This window comes from Haemaphysalis longicornis, unplaced genomic scaffold, assembly GCF_048455015.1.
Source record: "Haemaphysalis longicornis isolate Haplotype H1 unplaced genomic scaffold, Haemaphysalis longicornis Haplotype H1 scaffold_3, whole genome shotgun sequence".
NCBI lineage: Eukaryota > Metazoa > Arthropoda > Arachnida > Ixodida > Ixodidae > Haemaphysalis > Haemaphysalis longicornis.
In genome coordinates, this window is record NW_027526335.1 from 6475231 (window position 1) to 6495441 (window position 20211).

A 20211-nucleotide genomic window follows, 5' to 3' on the forward strand; every position below is an offset into this window, starting at 1 on the left:
ATAATTGGTCGAACGAAATTAAAAAAAAAAACTAAAAATAAGGAAGATATAAACAAAATTACGGTAAAGGCAAACCGTACAACACCCTGCATTTCCACAATAATGCAGGTTCCGCAAATGTTCCACCTGTAATCGTTATAATAGCGTCAACGGAGATAATTGATCGAACGAAATTTTCCAAAAATATAAATAATACGAATATAAAAAAACGAAAAATGGCAAACCATAGAACGCCCTGCATTTTAAAATGATGCAGATTTTGCGGAATTTCCACCATAATTGTTATATTAGCATAAACAAGATAATAAAACGACATAAATTTTGAAACACTGAAAAAACCAGAAAATTTTTAAAAAGTACGGAAAATGGCGAACTATGTAGCGCCCTGCATTTCCACAATAATGCCAATTTTGTGTAAGCTTCACCTGTAATCGTTGCAATAACGCCAATGTAGATAATTGGTCGTACAGGATTTAGAAAAACCAACACATTTGGCTCTAAAGAACTCACACTCAATACAAGCGGCATAAGTATGGTACCCATCAGTAGGCAATTCTCTGAATTTCTGGATAACTTTTTTATTGTGTTAGGAGATAAATGAGCTGCCATAGCGGAGGCTCAGCACCGCCGACGCCAGAACCCCGAGTGAGGCCTGAACAATAGGCGAGGAAACTGGTGCATGTGCTCCGTCATCCACTGCAAATACAAGTTTTCTTTAACCATTCAAGCATGTCTGTATGGGATTCCTTGCCTCAACATATTTTGCACAGTCAAAACAGATAATCAACTGAAGCCAATGGAAGTATCGTAATCGCCAGCCAATGTATTTCTGACGTCGTTATCATATCACAGTCATCCATGGCAGCCCCTGCCTTTGCGCTGCTAAGAGGAAGCAGTCGGGCGCCGTTCATGTGACAATGAACAGCTGCAGTCACTGCCGGTCACGCGCTGTCAAATACGAGGGCAGACATGCGTGGTAAAGAATTTATTGTTTCATTCGCCTTTTCCGGTCTCGCACGGCAGGACGCTGCTGTATCCTTACTTTTACACCTGGCATTTCAGTCGGCAAAACTTTTCCACCAAGTCGTTTTCGATCTAGTATCAGAATAAAAAGGGAAATAGCTTTGACAAACGTATTTCACATATCTGCGTTCAGAGTCAAACAACCCAATGGCAACTCCAAGACGGGACACCTTGAGCAAGTATTTGGAGCTGGACCAACCGGATGACCAAGTGTTCTGCACATACGTTTTTGTGGACGGCTCGTTGGAGAACCTTCGCTCCAAGGTTCGGGTGCTCACCTATGAGCCCACATGCCCTGAAGGTAAGTAGCTTTTTTTTTGGCTGCCATTTAGTGATAATTCACGTTTATTCATGGGGTCGCACGTTTATTATAGGAGAACAGCCATCGGCGCAAGCGTATTTCTCCTTTTCCTTCCTGGCTTCATTTCGATGCGGCACGGAAGAGAGAAGGAAGATGCTGACTTGAACATGCGTGTTGAAGAATCCTCTTTATCCGCAGCCCACTTGTGTCTCGACAAGAAAGGGCACTGCCAGAACAAGATACAATGGCCCTCGTCACATTTTTTTCACAGGTTTTGAAAGAACAGTGCTGTTTGGTTAACGCTCCCTTCTTGAGAAATAGCATTCCTAACAGGAATAGGAGTTTTAAGCAAGTCTGGTCATTCCGCCAAAAAAGAACAATGCTCAGCTATAAGGCACAGTGATCAGAAAGCATCCGAGTACAATCGTCAGTATAGTTGTCCGCGCGTTCCACCCTGTGCGTAGTCCTCATTTTTTTATTGCATCGCAAAACGGATTTAATTTTCAGCGTTCGTAGGCTCCCCCTCCTCCAGCAATCATTTCGTGTTGGTGGCCACGGGATCCCGGATTCCCAGCTGGTGGCACAAGTTTTTTATCGGAGAGAGGGAAAACATTCCAGAAACTGTCAACTAGATCTGATCAAATAAACTCTTAAACTAACACTTAAGTGAATTTGTCAAGCTCCTGTTTTCGCTTGCACTGCGTAGACTGGCTCCCATAAACACACGTCGTTTATCCAGGTGATAAGGCGTTTGCGGCGGCCGCAACAACTAACATTAGTGACGTCAATACAAGGCGCTAAGTGCCTAGAATATACTGGCTAGTGTGCCGGGGGCGGTCTCCATACGGGCGCCGGGAGAGATGTACGCGGCCGGCTGCCGTTTGGGGTGCTGCCGTGCGGGAGTGTGCGCGTTCGTGCGGCCCGAGCGCGCGGTTACCTCCGCGCTGCGTAGCAGACGGCAGTGGCAGAACTCTCACTTGCGACGAAAGCGAGCGAAAGCGACGGGAATTCTGCCGCGTGACGAAAACTGGTCCCGACCATTCGACAAAAACGATCGTCGCGCGACAAATTGACGGAATTCCCGTCGCAAGCTTTCGCTTGCGTGAACGGGCCTTATGGGCAATCTCCGTCCCACATAAAATAAGCTCTTGCTTGCCACCTGAGCATACGGTTGACATTTCACTACGTCACACTGTGCTCCCTAGTGCATTTAAACGATGTCACTAGGTTTGAAACATAAGTGGTCGGCATGCAGTTTTCTAATCATTGCGCCTGGCTGAAAAATAATAAATACAAATCAAAAACATTCCATAGTTTATTCCAAACGGTAGTTAAACATGTACAAATGATAAGTACCATTTTCTCAATAAAAAGATTGGAGAAGTCGTTCGCCTGGGTTTCACATCTCGTGTAAGTTAACATGTCAGCTGGTGCTGTTGCGAGCTTCATCCACGAATCAAAAGGATGACGACCTTCACTAACTCTCGGTAGTTGTGGTGCTGCCTAATTCTCTCCCAGGGGTTCAGGAAGATCGAAGTTTCTGTGATTTTTTTCAGGTGCGGCCACATTTTGTCGTCTCCACGTCCAGCGTCTCGGTGGTCACCCTGCGCCGTTTCGCAACCGGCTCCCTCTTACGAAGGTCTCTGACCTTTCTTTTCGATACAACCTTCAGTATAAGGTGCATCGGGTATCCCTCGAATACTGTATAGGGACAGCATCCGGCTTGGGCCGCACTTTGCCGTGAGGGATCTCGTTCACAACGCCCGTTCGCTGTTATCTTGAACGAACGCTCAATGCATTTATCGTCAAAGTGCTTTTCGCATACTACCGCATTTGGCGTCAGCTTCCTGTCCGCACTCTTGATCCGCTTCTCCAACTCTGACAACCGTGAAGGGTCAGTCGATGCTTTAAAGAGCGACATATTTTCCCTATTTGAACGGCACCCGCTAGTGCACAGCGGAACCAAACACGAGCATTTTTTTTTTGCGGCTTCTTGGCGCTTGCCATAATCTGGAGCTGAAGGCACAAGCGGCCGAACCAATAAACAGCTGCACAACGGCATCGGCATAACAGTAAAACACTGTAGGTAAAGACGAGGACACGGGTTCAATTCCCGGCCGCGGAGGCCGCTTTTCTGATGGAGGCGAGAAGCAAAAACGCCCGTGTGTATGGGATTTCGGCGCACGTTAAAGATCCCCAGGTGGTCAAAATTAAACCCGCAGCCCTCCACTAGGGCGTGCCTCATCGCCCGGGTTGCGTCAGTGCGCTAATAAACCCTACAATCAACAAATCAATACTGCAGGCAAAGAAGGCAAAGAACCAGGCAAAGAACCAAACACCCACGATATAAGACGCGACCACAATAAATGAGCCAATGCAGCCAGCGAACCAAACGCACCCACACGGAAAACCGTGGCGGAGCGACAGCGGGGGCACGCTCCTAGAGTTCCTACGGGAGCTATATACAGGAACTCTACACGCTCCTAAGACCTTACACGCTCCGTATTAGCAGCGCCCCCAATCGGCCACCATGGGCATCCATCGCCGACGGCGCGACCGGGCCCTCGGCTAGCTTGGATGATGTCCAAGAGAATTCGAACAGGTTTCGGTTTCGGTCCTGTGAAACAACAAAGCTTGGCATCCGACGTTATCATTGGATGGGTATTCTCGATGTCTCGGTAATCGGCATACCACGCTTCTGCCATGTGGTCGGCTGTAAAATGCGCCAGATAAGGCTACCAGAACGGCTTGGAATCGCAACAATGGATGAACGCCCTCCGCACGTCACCGCAGACGCTCAGATGCGATGCGCTTTTCCCCCATATTTGGAGCTTGCCTGGCTCGTGCCTGTATTGTAAGAGGCATGGTCGCATCAGGCCAAGGGGCGACTGGCTCGGGGGTGTACCCGCAAGCAGTCGGTGCTTACGGCAACACCACGCCAACGAGAACTCACGAGCGCCAGTGTCATCGAGTAAATGGAGCTTTCATAGCTCCCCGGCACCACAGAAGTATAACCGGTTATACCCAATTGCAACAATACAAAAACAGGCCAACCGGCAAAGAGAATTTTGTCCACCCGAAGGTGGAGAGAAATTAACGGGAAAAGCTATCTTGCGACCCATCGCCAGGGGGACGGGCCCGGAAGGACCCCCCTTGTCTCCCCTAGGAAAAAGCCGGATGGGGTGGGTTGCTGGGAACGGGAACTTGGGCATCGGGATGGGTTATAGGAAAAAGGATGGGAATGGGGGGAACAATTTTGCTCCGATCAAGTTGTCTGACTCTTTTTCAAGACTGATTGCTCAGCGAGGGCATCAGACAGTGCCAATTGCCAAATGTGCGGCCCCGGCCATGGGTAACCGCTCACCCATAGGGTCCGATAACTGGGCCCCAACCGTTGGAGACAGGAAGTACCCAATTTGGTGGTGACGGCCGGGCCCCACCCCTGACCCCCAGCTCCGCGGCCGATGCGTACTAACGTCCTCGATCGACGGCCTCGCACCAGGTACTAACGAATCACCAGTGAAGCTTTCCACTATACACGGGTACTATACACCAGTGAAGCTTTCCACTATACACGGGCGCGACCCGACCGCCCAAACTCCGCGTAGGACCTGATTCCAGTTGACCAGGAACCTCCGCAGCGGCGGCCGTTTTGCACGCTCCCCGGGCAGGGGTTGTGCGGCCTCCCCGATTCCTCGAGGAGGTCCCGTGGAATTACCGTACTTCCACGCAATGGCCCCTATGACATTAGGTTACAAGGGTTTGTCACAACCCCCGGCCTGCAGGCCAGTTCGCAAGTTCAACGGAACGAGCCCCAAGCTATGGTTACAGGGCTGTGCACGCCCCCGGCTCGGTAGTGGTCTACCCATTGCTTCAGCAATGGTACGCCAACATTACGTGCGAACTGTACCGCTTGAGCGCAGTGATTACTTCGCAACATTGACCTGCTGGCGTCCTCTCACGCTGGATTACAGGGGCGCGTTACCACCCTCAGTCTTTAGCCTCCTCCCACACTGGATTACAGGGGCTCGCTACTTCCCCTAGCCAAGAGAGTCTTAGTTGCTCCACAAATACCATCTTTCGAAATACAAGGGATCCTCTGAGGAACTCCCAGTGGCTCCGCACTCTCGCCCCCAAGACTGAAGGTTACAAGGGCTCATCAAGTTCCCTCGGTCAGCAGACCAGTTCGCATTAAAGGCCCCTTCCATGCTCCGGTTACAGAGGTTCGCTACATCCCCGGCCTCATTGTGTGTACCCATGCTTCAGCATGGCACGATAAAACGAACTGTACCGCATATACCCCTATGACTTGGGTTACAAGGGCTCGTCACCTCCCTCGGCTAGCAGATCGGTTCGTGTTTATAGGCCCCTTCCTAGCTGTGGTTACAGGGGCTCGCAACTCCTCCGGCCTCATAGTAGCGCTCACATTGCTTCAGCAAGCGTGCGCCACTATAACACAAACTGTACCGCTTGAGTGCAGTTGCACTTCGCAACATTGACCCCCGGCCTCCACCCACACTGGATTACAGGAGCGCGTTGCCGCCCCCGGCCAAAGAGAATCATAGTTGATACACAGAAATTTGCGACCGCAAATTTTGATCGAATTACCATTCCAAGCACCAACCTCGGTAGCCACCCAGGCTGCCCGGGCCTGCGTCCGCATCACGCATCGGTGTTCTTGGAAGGCACTTGCCCTCAGAGTGCCTAGGGAGTTGCTCAAGCTCCCATGGGCGTTGAATACCCAATACAGTGGGCCTGGCACACCACTGACTCCTGCGTGTCAGTCTGCACGCGTTCTGCGAACTTGCTCGTGAAGCAGTGAACGCTACAGCGCAAAAATGGTGAATTCAGTATATAAAACACTGCCACCAAACAAATAAAATAACCAAAAAAAGCATGCACCGTCGGGGATTCGAACTTGCCACTTGCAAAACAATATATCTATGCTCCAGGCCACCCCACCTTTAGCCAGCGATCTCAGGGGCGGAAATATAAAGTATATAAACTATAGGCGGTTTACATTTTTATTTAGTTTTTGCATTTCAAGTAGCTTAGATGACTATTTCTTATATGCTCTCGTGCAGTATGCCTCCCCCAAATTCCCACAATATCTCATGTCTAGCGACTGCATTCCTTAGACGGAAAAGCGTTCGCAGATGTGTGGCCGTGATGCTGACCGCTGTGCTAGCTTACCGAACGCATAAAAGAGCTTTCTGCCCGCTGGTTTTACGTCGAACGATAAATGTTACAATTGATTTTAATCACTCATTTAATATTAGCTCAGATGACTCTTCTCCCGCCTTTAATTGCCCTTAGATTTTTCTACTACCGTACCAATCAGCGAAGCGTCGCGTATGCGCTTGTGTGAAGTGACTTCGACTTAAAGGGACAGACAACCGATTTTTGTCGCGTATATGTTCTCTAGCTCATATGAAAGCCAGCGTTTTATATAGCCCGGTAACCACAAGCAATGTTTAAACAAACTGGCGGAAATAATTTTAATTTCGCAGCAAACTTCCTGAAATCGGAAGGGTGGCGGTTCGTAGTGTCGAAACTTGACACTACAATATGTGTCCCTGTCACGTGACCTGCAAACCTCAAGCTACTGTAACTGCTGAAACATTTATTTACGTATTGAAAACCTTTTAACACAAGTATTTGTACAAGCTTAAATAGTATATGTATTTCTGAACATTACTTTGAAAATTCTAAAGACACGCCGCCCGCCGCCGCTGGGTTGCTCTCAGTGTGGCTAACTGAGCCACCATGCCCAGAATCAACGGCAGCGTTCACTAAACAGACCCAGCGAAGGAGCTTTGACGATTCTGTCAGAGTCAGGGGCGTTTCTTCTGCCAAAATATTTGATTTCAGTCTCCAAATACGCCAACGGCAGCTTAAAAAAAAAAAAAAAACCGTCGCGCCCGGGGAGAATCGAACTTCCCGCCTCCACAACGTGAAGCCAGATTCTACCTATCGTCTATCCCAACAGATGGCGCATTCGTGCAAAATAGACCCTTGCATTAAAAAAACACATAAAGGAACAGGAAAGCCTGCGATTCATACTTTTTTAGCTGGGAACAGGTTTTTAAATATCGTTTTTTATTTCGCATACAGACAAAAGTATGTTGCCGAGCTACTCTATGCAATGGTTGCCAGCATTAGTTTTGGGAGGGACACATACGGCTCGTAGATAAAAAAATGCGATTTAAAAAGTTCTAGAGCGTTATCAGCAAAACCGTTACTCGTCAAGGTGCTTTAAGTGATGCCCTTTCATTTGGGATAGAGAATATATACTCGACAAACATCGGTTGTCTGTCCCTTTAAAGCTTGATACTGTATACCAATTGAAAAAAAAACTAAAGGCAACTCGTTCCTGGCACAAACGTGCCGTGGCTTAGCTTCAACTGAGCGAACGAATTGCGACGACCCGCCGGCCGCCGGCCGACTGAACGCTGGGCCGACTTATTCTGTCGGAGGGTTGACGAGCCGTGCAGTAGCACAGTCAAGCCAATGCATCTTGTTTTGACGTCATACGAATTGTCATAGGAAATCGGCAAGAAGGATGGAGAGAGGAGGACAGCATTTTTGAATTGATTTTTATATTGAATAAAGTCGCGTAAACGCAGTGAGAGTGGTCGAAACATGGCCTAGAGCCTCCGGACTACAATTCGCGCTAGTAATCCCGCAATGGTTACAAATCCCTGCAGTGTCCCTTGTGGGCCTGCTCTCTACGGCATGCCAAGGAATGAGGCACACTGCGGTTACGTGAAAGAACTCTTTACTTACATCGTCGTCCGGGCATACACACGCACACACACCAAAACTCTCCAGCGTCCCCAGTCCCAGTCCGAGTTCCCGCGCGCGGTTCTTCAGCACCCCCGCCCGCTCCTTCACCTCACCGCCCGCTGCCCCGTGTCCGCCAGCGCCATCTCTCGGGCCCCGACGTCCCCAGGTCCCGCGGCAGCAAAGCGTGCGTGGGGGGATCTCGGAGGCCATGCGCGGCCGGTGGGCGTCCTGCGACAGGACAGGGCCCGAGGAGAGAGCTCGCGGAGAGGGGCGCCGAAGCGCTCCCCACATCTCTCCCCCCCTCAAGCCTCGCCCGCCGTCCCCAGAAGCAGCTGGTCGGCGGCCTCATCCGATAGGTCCATGTCGTCGGCGTCCTCCGGCGTCAGGCTGGGCGACTCGAGCGCGTGCCCCGGGCCGGCGTCAGTGGCCGCCCCCGGAGGGGCCGCAAACGGCTGCCCGGCCGCCCCGCTGTGTACCAGCAGGCCCCTGAGGGCCGGGTCCGGTGCCCCGATCTCCGCTGCTCAGCGCCGGAACCGGAGGCGCCGCGATGAGCCCGGGGCAAACCCGGTTCACGGGCGCTCGTAGAGGCTCGAAGCCCCCGAACGAGCTGTAGGCTCTCCGCCCACCTTCGCCTCCACGCCAGGGTTACAGCTCCGCGAGGAGCTCAGCAGGCCTCCAACCCATGAAGAGGACTCCGCCGTCGACCAGGAGGCGAACCGCAGCCGCCTCGCATCTCCGAAGGGTGGCAGGACCACCCGGACCGTGGCAAGAGCTCCCGGGTCGCACCGGGAGGGCCCGCTGTCGGCAGGCCCAGGCTGGCATCGTAACGGCCAGGCACAAAACCACGCCTCGCACCACCGCACAGGTGGCGCGATGAACTTGAAGCGGTGACTGTTGCGCTGCAGGTTGCTCCGCGGTAGAACCACGTGAGACCCGGACCCGTGGGGGGTAGACACTACCGCACCCTCAGGTCGTAACGATAGGTGCGAACCCTATCGCCGGCCGTTCTGTCATTAGAAGCGGGACTCCCACCTTCTGGTTCCGCTACCGCCTGTTCGTCATCGCCAGTGCGAACGTTATAGGCCTTGAGATCGCTAACGTGCACAGGATCCACCAGCTCATCGCTTTCAAGCGACTGCATCTCATACGTGAGCAGAGTTGTCTGCGCCGTAATTCGGTATGGCCCGTGCCATTTGTGTGCGAGCGCTGCGGTGAAACCGCGTGCAGCGTTGCTGAGTGGGTGCGTTCTCCTTAGCACTAGGTCACCGATGTTGTACACAAGGTGACGACGGCCTTTGTTATACTGCTCGGCTTGCTCCATGCGCGCCACGTCGAGATTCTCCCGAGCCGTGCGTTGCGCTGCCAAAAGGCGTTCCCGAAGCCTAGCCGCGTACTGCGACAGAGAAGGGGCGTTACCCGCCGCCGCGTACAGCAGTGCATTTTCCATCGGAAAAGCGATCTCTCTACCGAAGTTTAGGTAACCTGGTGTCAAACCCGTTGACCTATTTACGGTAGTCCTAGTCGCGAAAGCTAGCTCAGGCAAACGCGCGTCCCAGTCCTTATGCTCCTTGGTTGTCGCAACCAGCATGCACTTCAGGTTCCTGTTCACCCTCTCAGTGATGTTGCTCTGAGCATGATAAGGACTCTTTTTCCTGTGCCGAATGTGCAGCGCTCGACAACAGTCTGAAAAGACTTTGCTTGCGAAATACGAAGCATTGTCAGTGATCAGGTCGGAGGGGAAGCCGAAACGAGTGAATGTCTCCAACAGCTTCTCTACGATCCGCTTCGACGCTAGCTTTCTAAGGGGAAACAACTCCTAAGGGGAAACAACTCCATCCACTTAGAAAAGTGGTCCGTTATAACCAGAATGAACTGGTTTCCTCGCGCGGATCTTGGGAGGGGTCCCATTACGTCACACGCTACAATCTGCCATGGGTAGCTGCTTTCCACCGGCTTCATGAAACCCACAGGTTTCCCAGCGCGCGGCTTCGCTACCTGGCAAAGAGGGCAAGCGCGGGAATAGCTCATTACGTCTCTCCTCATGCCTGGCCAGGTCGCGACACGGCATAACTTGTCGTAAGTCTTACTGCCGCTGCCATGCCCTGCCAGCGCTGAGTCATGAAAGTACCGCATGAACCGTTTCCGCAACTTCCTTGGGACCACGACTCGAAAGGGGGATGAAACCGCCTCTTCGTCGTCCAGTTGGGGAATGTAGCGAAGTAATAAGACATCGTCGCCCAGCAGATACGCGTCAAACCCCTCAGCGTTACCGGTGCAAGCTACGCCGCTCGGTAGCCTTTTCAGCACCCGCTGGCACAGACCGTCTGCTTTCTGGGCCTCAATGAGCTCTTCCTTACTCACTACCTCCCCCCAAGACAGATTCCTTTCTGCTTCCTTTCTCGGGGGGCGAGAAATCGCCGCTGCGAGATGCCGCTTTTCTTTCTCTTTGCGGCCGGCCTCGACTACTCCGTGAAAGAACTCTTTACTTACATCCTCGTCCGGGCATACACACGCACACACCAAAAACACTCTGCTCGTCCCGAGTCCGAGTCCCCGCCGCGGTTCTTCAGCTCCTTCACCTCGCCGCCCGCTGCCCCGTGTCCGCCAGCGCCATCTCTCGGGCCCCGGCGTCCCCAGGTCCCGCGGCAGCAAAGCGAGCGCGGGGGGATCTCGGAGGCCATGCGCGGCCGGTGGGCGTCCGGCGGCAAGAGAGGGCCCGAGGAGAGAGCTCGCGGCGAGGGGCGCCGAAGCGCTCCCCACTGCACGGGCCTGATTTTAAGGCCCGAGCCCGGCCCGAGCCCGCTTTGCGAAGCCCGAGCCCGACCCGGGCCCGTAACACCTAGCCCGAGCCCGGTCCGGGCCCGGGCATTCATAAGTGAGCCTGGCCCGAGCCCGGCCCGGGCCCGCCATCTCAAGCCCGGGCCCGGCCCGGCCCGGTAATTTATTTTTTGGCCTAGGGAGGGCCCGCGCGTGTGTGACCAGGCCCGGTCTTTCACGCTAACGAAAGTTTGTTTATTATATTCCGGGCGATCAGACGAAGCATCTAGAGTGTACAAGCACGTCATGAACTGAAACGCAAAAAATAAGGGCTTAAAAGTGCACGTAGTTTAGCTTGTACCGTCTGCAGTTCACGCCACATCGGTGTAATAATAGCTCGCATTCTTACACGAGAGACACCATCACCTTTGATGACCAGACTCTTGGCAACTTCACGTGGTTGTCTCGGCCACAAGTTGGTATTGCTGACATTTTTCGATCCGCATTTGAACCAACGAGTATGTACGCGCGTTGAAATATTTTCCCTGGGGTGGATGTTAAGAGGAGGTGTTTCTCTGTAACGCAAGTTTGATTCCCTGCCATGGCAGCCGCATTTTGATTGGTGCGGCATCTAAAACACACGTGTACATACATAGACATAGGTGCACAGCTCCAGAATGTCTGAATTAAGTCCCTCCCCTCTTGGGCATTCCTTGTAATCGTATCTTTTGTATGTTATACAACAAAATAGAAAATCTTGATGCTGTACAAGAAATGTAATTAAAATTGCAGTATAGTGACCATCAGACCTAGCAAAACACGTTTTTAAAACAATGCGTACAACTAACAGCAAGAAGCACGCAAAAATAAACTAAGAATATTCATTTTGATGCTCTTTTCTACACTTCACGTCGAACCTATTAACGGCAGTGCCTATGAATTCAAGCCCGAGCCCGGCCCGGGCCCACGGCGTCGAGCCCGAGCCCGACCCGGGCCCGCGGCATTGAGCCCGGGCCCGGCCCGGGCCCGCCAATAATCGACTTCGGGCGGCCCGGCCCGGCCCGCGGGCCGGGTCGGGCCCGGGCTTTCGGGCCGGCCCGGGCCCGTGCAGTGCTCTACCCCACACCCTTTAAGCCACCTTGCTATATTCCCAGCCCCGTCAAAGTCGGCTTCACTAGTACACACGCATACATCGCTGGTAAGACATCTGTTTTAAAGACGATAGTCTTTCTTGGGCTACTTAAACCCAGAAATTTTGGTCTGTCTGTATGTCTGCTTGTCTGTCTGTCTGTTTGTCTGTGACTCGATTCAGCCACCCGGCCAAAGGGAAAGAAAATCTGTGTGATAGTCTTATATACTCACTGCCAAATCTAAGCGTCTAAGTCCGGTGTCATGTGCATACTTATCAACATTGTTGAACAAGAACAAAACATTACGCAAATATTAGGCGTCATATTAATACATTTGTGATATTTACAGTGTTCCTTTATAAAAAAATTCATAGATGCTTGATTTTTGCGAAATGAAATGCTGCATTTACTGCAGAAAAAACATTCAGTCCGCCGCGTGTTGTCACCCGCGCCACTATAGCTTCTGGCGGTATTTTAAGAAATCAAGCGGCAACAGTTACGAAAGGTTCCAGTAGATAGGTTCCCCGTTCTGCTTGGAACGCACGTGGAGTACGGCAACGTGGTTTTATAAACGTTGAAGTAGGGCGCCTCGATTCCCGCGCGTCACCGCCGTACGACAACGCTGTCATCGAGGCACCCGGCCTGGAGCAGTGGAACGCGGTAAATTTAAATTGACTTGAGAAAATCTTTGGCGTGTTTGCCTTGGGAGTAGCGCGACGGCAGCAGAACAGCATTAGAGGTGAGCGAGAAAGCGAAGGGAGGCATTTGCTTGGCGAATGTCAACAAAGACTATCGCCTTTTGTCGACATGTGCAACGAAAGCAGCAGAAACGCGGCCAATTTTTTCAGGGGAGATTTAACCCCTCTGATATGAAGGTGTGAAGAGGCTGTTTTTAGTGTGAAGTATATGAAGGGCTCTTAATAAATACCTCCACCATTCCCTATGTATTCCTGCGGAGCGCTATGCATCGAACCAATTTCGAGTCGGCTTGACCACCATATATAAATGCGTTGCTGAAAATATATATTTCTGTGGAATTATAAGCAATCTGATATCAAAGTATGAAGCCTCCAGGGATCTTTATTAAATGCTTCCTAGGACTTTATGTATTCCTACAAAGCGTTAACAACGAGCCTCGTTAAAGTGCGCCTGCTTTTTATACACAAATGAATTGATAGGGAGACGTTTTTCAGGGGCATTATAAGCAGTCTAATATCAAAGTGTGAAGAACCTTGGGCCTATGACTAAATAACTCCACAAAACCCCTCGTGTTCCTAGGAAGCGCCATATAACTAGACTCTTAAAGTGAACTGGACTATTGTACACGAATGGCTTGCTAAAAATGAATCATTTTAGGGACAACACTAGGAGGCTGATATCAATGTATAATGCCCCATCACCTTTTATTAATAGATTTTTTTTTGCGTGGCGTACAAATGCGTTACAGACAGACAGACGGACGGATTTTATTTTTAAGTCGTCATAGAAATCCTCAAGCATTAATACATGAAAATTTCTCTCTGTATTAAATTGTTAAGCATTAGCGCCTACAGGTCATTATTATATAGGATGGAGAACCGTTGGGAGTGTTACGCTGTATTTCGTCATTAAAACTGGCATTTATTTTGCTCCTACAGAGCCATTATGCATCAGGTTCTCATGTTCTGTACACTTATTCCTTTTTCTCTTTCTTTAACTGTTATTGAGCAATGCTGCATGTACAGGAAGGCATTAAGGCCGCTTTCAGGCAGAGTTAATCTGTTTTTTTGCCTCTCTATTCAATAAATGTTTTGAATAAGTCATTAATTTTTAGTTAATTAACGATACAGGAGTCTGGATTTTTGCAAGGGAGCAGATAAGAGACTGTGTTAGACACATTCCCAAGTGATTACTGGTGTTCGATCGTCACGAGCCATAGTCTAAGTGAGTGAGTGAGGAAGCTTGACGATTGCGAAACATAATTTAGTTGCAATTACTTTGGCAGATAAGTTGCACCAACATGGTTCCGCTCCCAGGTTGAGATGAAATTGGTCGCAGACGTTCGCGTAGATGTAGCCATCATGACCTCAGCGTTTCCCACCCGCGGCGCTTCTGCTAGAGTTAAGGGAATTTGAACTGCAATGCCACAAAATGAAATGCAAAAATCTGCAGCGAGGCTGACTTTCTGAACTTGTCGCCACTGAGGCTTCGAGAAACTTGCCAGAGATACCGAAAGTTTCGTGAAATGTGGCCTTTGTGGATGCAAAGCCCCATTGGTTTTCACTTTTAACGTAAACTGTACTGGTAGAGTCCTAAAGAGTGTGGGAACCTTTGTGTAACCCTGCCCTCTGCTGCTTCTATTTCCACCAGAATGTCCGGATATAACATTCTGCGGGCGCGGAACAGACCAATGGCCAGACATAGGGGCTGAGTCGGAGTTGTTCCTGGTTCCGGTGGCGCTGTTTAGAGATCCTTTCTTCAAGGGGCGGAACAAACTTGTCCTCTGCGAGGTCATCAACACAGATCGGCAACCAAATGGTAATTAGTTTGATGTTTCTGTTTGGGGATAATCACTGGACCACAAGCGAATGAAAATGAAGTACGGGATGTTACTACGCTATAAATAAAAGTGTAAAGCTCGCGTATATAGTTTTAACGGTTGGAAAAAAAGCGCGCACGCACCGATTTAACCCTTATGTTCAATTTGCTCTGTAGAACGCACAGGAACGCACCTTTTTTACACTGGAAGCTTACTACAGTTAGTTGCTATTTTGTGTGCTGAGGCGTTTGTGTGAGATTTGTCAAGAAAAAAGAAAGTTTCACAAACAAACACACATCTACACGCCGTGAACAATGCCGAGGATGCAAAGCACTGGGACGCAAGTTGTGCATTGCTTGGGTGATGAGCGTCATCGTCCGTGCGTGCTGATGCACTCCGAGTTTTAAATGATTTGGAGGTGCAGTAAATGCACTTTAAATGACAAGCGCCACACGAAAGACAATTCGTGTACCACTACTTCGCACCCTCAGCATCATTCACGGCGTCTTTTTCCGCGAATTGTCGTTAGATAGTTTAGGGTTTTTGCTTTATTTTTGCGTTTTCTACCCTTTGAAGATCGCGCTCTTTGCTACTGCAGTTACCGGCGCTCTCCCAAGATGGCGCGCGGGTGGTACTAGAGTGTGCGCCGCTCTCGATAGATGATGCACAATGCCGTGCGTACATAAAGCCCCTTGCGCACGGTCATTGCGAGATCCTAAAGGGCTTCGCCCTTAAAAGAAGGCTTTGGGGCAATCAATGAATTGTCGGGATTTTTCTTCCTCTCTTAGTGAAGCTCGTGACAATTTCGCCCAATTTGGCACTGAACCTTCCGTGTTGGTCTGCGAATTCATTGTTGTGCATTTTTGAACTGGTACTAAAAACGTTTAGAACAAGTTTTGGACACGTTCTAGGCTGCTTCACTTTAACGTACATTATACGGAGTTCATTGTAACGCGTTCCTCGAGCGGCGTGTTCGGCCTGGGCAATGTCTGCGGCTAACGCATTGTGGTATGAGAAGAGTGTCCTGCTAACGTTTATACGATGAACAGAGGACGCCATAGAGACCGCCCACCTGCGCCTGATAAACGCAGTTGCTGCAGCGCGGCGTCAGAAGCCCGATAGCATTCAAGAGCGAATCCCTTCTGCTGGGAAGTTTGTTGCGTGAATAAAAGTTCCCTGACACTTCAATATTGGTCTCACTGAGGACGCCCAATTTCTTACTACACTGTACAATAAGCACATAAAGCATAGACAGCACTGCATCAGACCACGTCACAGTGAGGCATCTGCACTCTACAGCGGCAAGTAGCCCTTCGTCCACACCACAGCATATATGTCTCAATTTAGCTTGGTTCCGAAGAGTTCGATAAGGTGCTAGAGCACCACACCAGGCGAGATGGTGGAACCAGCCGCATGGCCATCTCAACGTTTGAAACTTAGGCAAAACATCTTGAAGTGCAAAGGTGCGCTGCCTGACACGAAAACGTAGAACAGGGTGAATTACTCACACACACAAAAAAAACAGACAAGGTGAGGGCCGTGAGGCGAAACTTGAATGTAATTCACCCTGTTCTACGTTTTCGTGTCAGGCAGCGCACCTGTGCACTTCAAGATGTTAAAACACCAACTAGCCCACTCCCAAGCCTTGCTGAAGCAAAACAGATTAATTTGATTTACAGCGACGCATTTCGGTCCATCAATGCTTCGATGGACAGAGCAGCTCTGGCTTCACGCCATCGCTCCTGCGCCCATTACTACCAGCGCAAGTGCTAATTGCGCGCTGGTCCCTTATTTCCGAATGGTACCTGCCCGAAATCACGCGCTCTAACTTCTGCTCGAGACTTTACTACGCGTATGCGATGCGGGACAGGCATTCAGGTTTTCCCGTAACGCCGTGAAGTCAGGTAAACACACGGGGCCCCCCGACGACGTTCAAGGAGCCACCTCGCTGTGGAAGAAATTGAGCTTTTGCTCAACTCGGCTTAAGTAGCAAGTGAGGGCTTTATGTATTTATAAAGGTAACTCCAAGAATTTGCAGCAACTACATGTCATGGCACTCACCTCCTTAGGGCGGTTGACGGAAGATGACGAGCTTTGATAGATCAAGCAAATAGGTCGAGTGAACTGGAACAGATTTAACTTTTTTCTTATACTGCTCACTTAAACTGGCCAAATGGCTCAGGGGTAGACAAAATGATTTTAGGTAGCAGTTTCTAACAGGAAGGTGTCTGGGCGGTTGCAGTGTATAAGTTGCGGAGGCTCCTCAGAAGCAATTCACGATTGAAGAGTTGCGAGATGACGTCTTGCTCGTCGTAAAGCTCACAATCGTGCAATGAAATCAGCATCCGGTTGCGATCACATTACTTCATCGCATCATTTTCTGAAAGTGCTGGCATCACCTCATCATAAACGCATCATTATCACAATGTTGCGCACCATTTTTGCAATGCCGTAGCATTATTGCATGCAATGTCGATGTATCGCAATGCCGTCGCGGCATGCTGCGCCGTGGTTTGGCATCATCGGTTCGAATACTTGTATGCCAATTTTCGTACTGTTCTATCACGGCGGAGCTGTATTAGGGTAGGTTTTAATACATTTTTCGCTATCCCCACATCAAAACCACCGAGGCTCCATGTACCTTTTAAGCGGGGTGAGTTTTATTGCGCAAGACGTTCCGTAGCACGCGCTTTAACTCGGAAATATACAGAGGGAAGGAGCTGGTGGCGCAACGCGTAGGAGGCAGATAAAAACCATTCGAGAGTCTTCGGAATCGAAACCATTCAGAAGCGGATCGCGAAACTAGACCTTTCAAGCGGCAAGGAATGAAGTCCTTCGAGAACGTCAGGCGGAATCAAAACGCATTTGGCGTTCAATTGAACACGAATGCTTCCTCATTCAGAACCCCTCAGAGGTGACAAGGCGACCTCGGACTGACCTCAGACCGTGGATTAGTTGCGATGGTAATACCCCTGGCCGTAATGGGTCATTTCAATCTGGATATGCCGGGGCCGAACAGCGAGTGTTCTACGCGTTTCGTGTTGGAGACATGCCGCTTGCAATGCAACACCGATGCGACCCAACCGACCCGGCAACGCCGTATATGTGCCAAATTTGACATTATCCAACAATTGGTCTGCAGTTGCGAGTATGCCGATCAGTGTGTATTATAGTGACAAGAATTTTTTTGTGACGGTCGTTAATAAGTGCTACAACTACTTTGGAACACTAAACCAGAACAAAAAAGTAGCTAAATGCGGTATCGTCTACCGAAGCGGGTGCACGAAGATATTGCGATAACCTTTGAATGTACGTGCTGTGATCCGCAGCGTGGAATCGAACAGCGTATAATAAAACAGCGGACAGGGCTGCAGCGTTCTATTCCCTACGCGACTGCTTCGTTTCGTGGTCCGGTTTCTGTTACTTTACCGCTACACGGATGATTTTCCTTAAATTTAAGCAAAGTACACTTGACGTGCTCTTTAGAAGAAGCAGATTATCCCGTATAAGTGAGAGCCAAGGAGCACATGATCGATGCCGCTAAATTCACGAGCTGTGGGGTACAACGATTCAACGTATTTCAACACAATTTGAAATTGGGTTGGACTATAGCCGATTTGTACGAACATGCACAGGGAACACACACCGACTGGGATGAAGAAATACTTCTCTCTCAATGAACACACACGGTCTGGGACAACACATGAGCTGGCACACAACGCAGCCCTGACATAGCGGAAGTCGTACACAGCTACATCGCATGTAGTGCTTCAAGAACGAAAGTTCGCTATTAGTCGTTGTGTTGGAGTAGAACAGCTGCAACAAAGTCCATCCTTGGGCTGTAAAATGGTGAGATTAGATAAACGGCTGTAAGTGTAATATATTCTCGAAACTACCGCTTCGGCTGCGGAAGAGGAGGCAACAACATACCTCGAATGCACCACTTTCTGCCATCTGCTTTAATCAAGCTTGATATATTAGTTAGCAAGCATATTCCTTCACGTCGAGAACTGGATGTTCTTATAACAACAAATAACAATTCGCGCTTATGCTTATTTTGTATACTAGGCTTACGTGAGCGATTTAAAGGAATGCCAAACGGTGAATACTTTTAACTGCAAGGTCGCACCTTTCATAGAAATCTTAGCTTTAGTTTGAAGGCCAATGAAGAATTCTTTGGCGGAAAGTACAGTGTAAGCTGAATTTCTTCCTTTTGTTTTTTTTTCATTTTTTAGTGACGCTTAAGATAACGTCACGAGTGCCCAGAGCAGTCCGGGCCTCTTTCCCAATTTTACTCGATCGTCGTCCTATTCCTGCATGTCTGTTCTTATTGCCTTTCCCTTTCGTGGCAAACCTTGCTAGCCAATCAGAGGGGCTGTTGGGAGCCGGTTTAGCACGGCGATGCCCCAACGGAGTCGTTTATCAAGCCCACTGGGGAAGCTTCACCGGGGTCATCAAGCTCTGTCCTGTGTCGTTGGGTCCTGACGGCCCCGGCGAATCTACCTCGGAAAGTGCTGTCGCTTGGGAACAGGTGTAGAAATTGTGATAATTTAAGTAATGATGTTGACAGCCATGTTGTTTAGAGTCGATTGACATAATATGAAATTTTCTCCCTGGCTTTTTATTATATGCGCACTAGTGGTAAATACATGTACGGTAGGCTGTCGAGTTCATCCGCATGCATACATCTTTTAAGTGCAGAGCACTTTGGGGGCTCGCCTTGTCGTCGTAGCTCACTCGCTGGACCCAAGTAGAGCCCCACGGCGTTGCGTTGTAGCGGCTATCGTCTCGGCGTAACCCAGAGGCTTCGAAAGCCAAGTGGTTTATATAGCCATAAGCGTTCGAAATTCGTGAACCGCTGGCGCTTGTCATACATCTTCCTGTTGTTTAGCGCAAAGAAAACTGCAGGTGCGTGTGAGGCAAAATATACGTAATTAACCGAGTGCCCGCGTTCATTTAGTTAGTAACGCTCGTTGGGTTAATTTTTACCAGGGTGTCGAACCGGAACCGAACCGAACAGAGAACAGGAACTGAACCGGTATTTTTGCCGGAATTGAACCCGAACCCGAACCGTTATTTTTTGAGCACGCTGAACCCGAACCGGAACTGAACCGAAAAAAGAAATAAAGGTTACCGGTTCATGCCGAAACGGTTCGACCCTCCGTTGTTGATATTGCACAGTCAATGCAATTCAGGCCTTTTTTTCTTTCACGTACCATTAACTTCGTACCCGCTCGCGCACTTTCCCCTCCAGACAATTAGCACCATCACGCTCTATGTAACAACAGGGGAAACCAATGAGCACCAATGTAGCAATGGTCTGTTGCTGCTGGAAACGCGAGCGTAGTGCAAGCTGACCAAACGAAATGTCATTCTCGGCAGCTTGCAGGGGATATATAACGACTTTGCCCTTCCCTAGCAGCGTCTTTATTGGAGCAATCAGGCTGCAGGAGTACTCCGAAGCAAAATGGAGAGACGAGCTAGTTGGTGAACTGTGTCTATTTGCGCTTAAGTTTCACTCAAGGAGTATTCCACTGCGCAACAGCGACAGCCCCCCCCCCCCCCCCCCACTATGTGTGCAAACTTTTTGCATTTCATAATTTGTTTAAATGGTCCGACCCCTGTAAATTGTTAATACTTGACAAGTGTGACCGCAGGAGCTGCTCAGTGCCTAAGCCGTTTGCTGCTGATCACAA

The 20211-nt window shown here is 49.8% G+C and overlaps 1 protein-coding gene across 1 annotated transcript in view; it reads left to right on the top strand.

Moving 5' to 3' along the window:
* Positions 1 to 864: 864 nt before the first annotated feature.
* LOC144173899 (glutamine synthetase-like) overlaps positions 865 to 20211 on the top strand; it is a 48436-nt gene continuing 29089 nt past the window's right edge. Inside the window, exons 1-2 of the mRNA XM_077702222.1 lie at positions 865 to 1324; positions 14347 to 14514. Coding sequence (XP_077558348.1) covers positions 1171 to 1324; positions 14347 to 14514 — 322 coding nt within the window. The 5' untranslated portion in view covers positions 865 to 1170. The remainder of the gene's footprint in view (positions 1325 to 14346; positions 14515 to 20211) is intronic.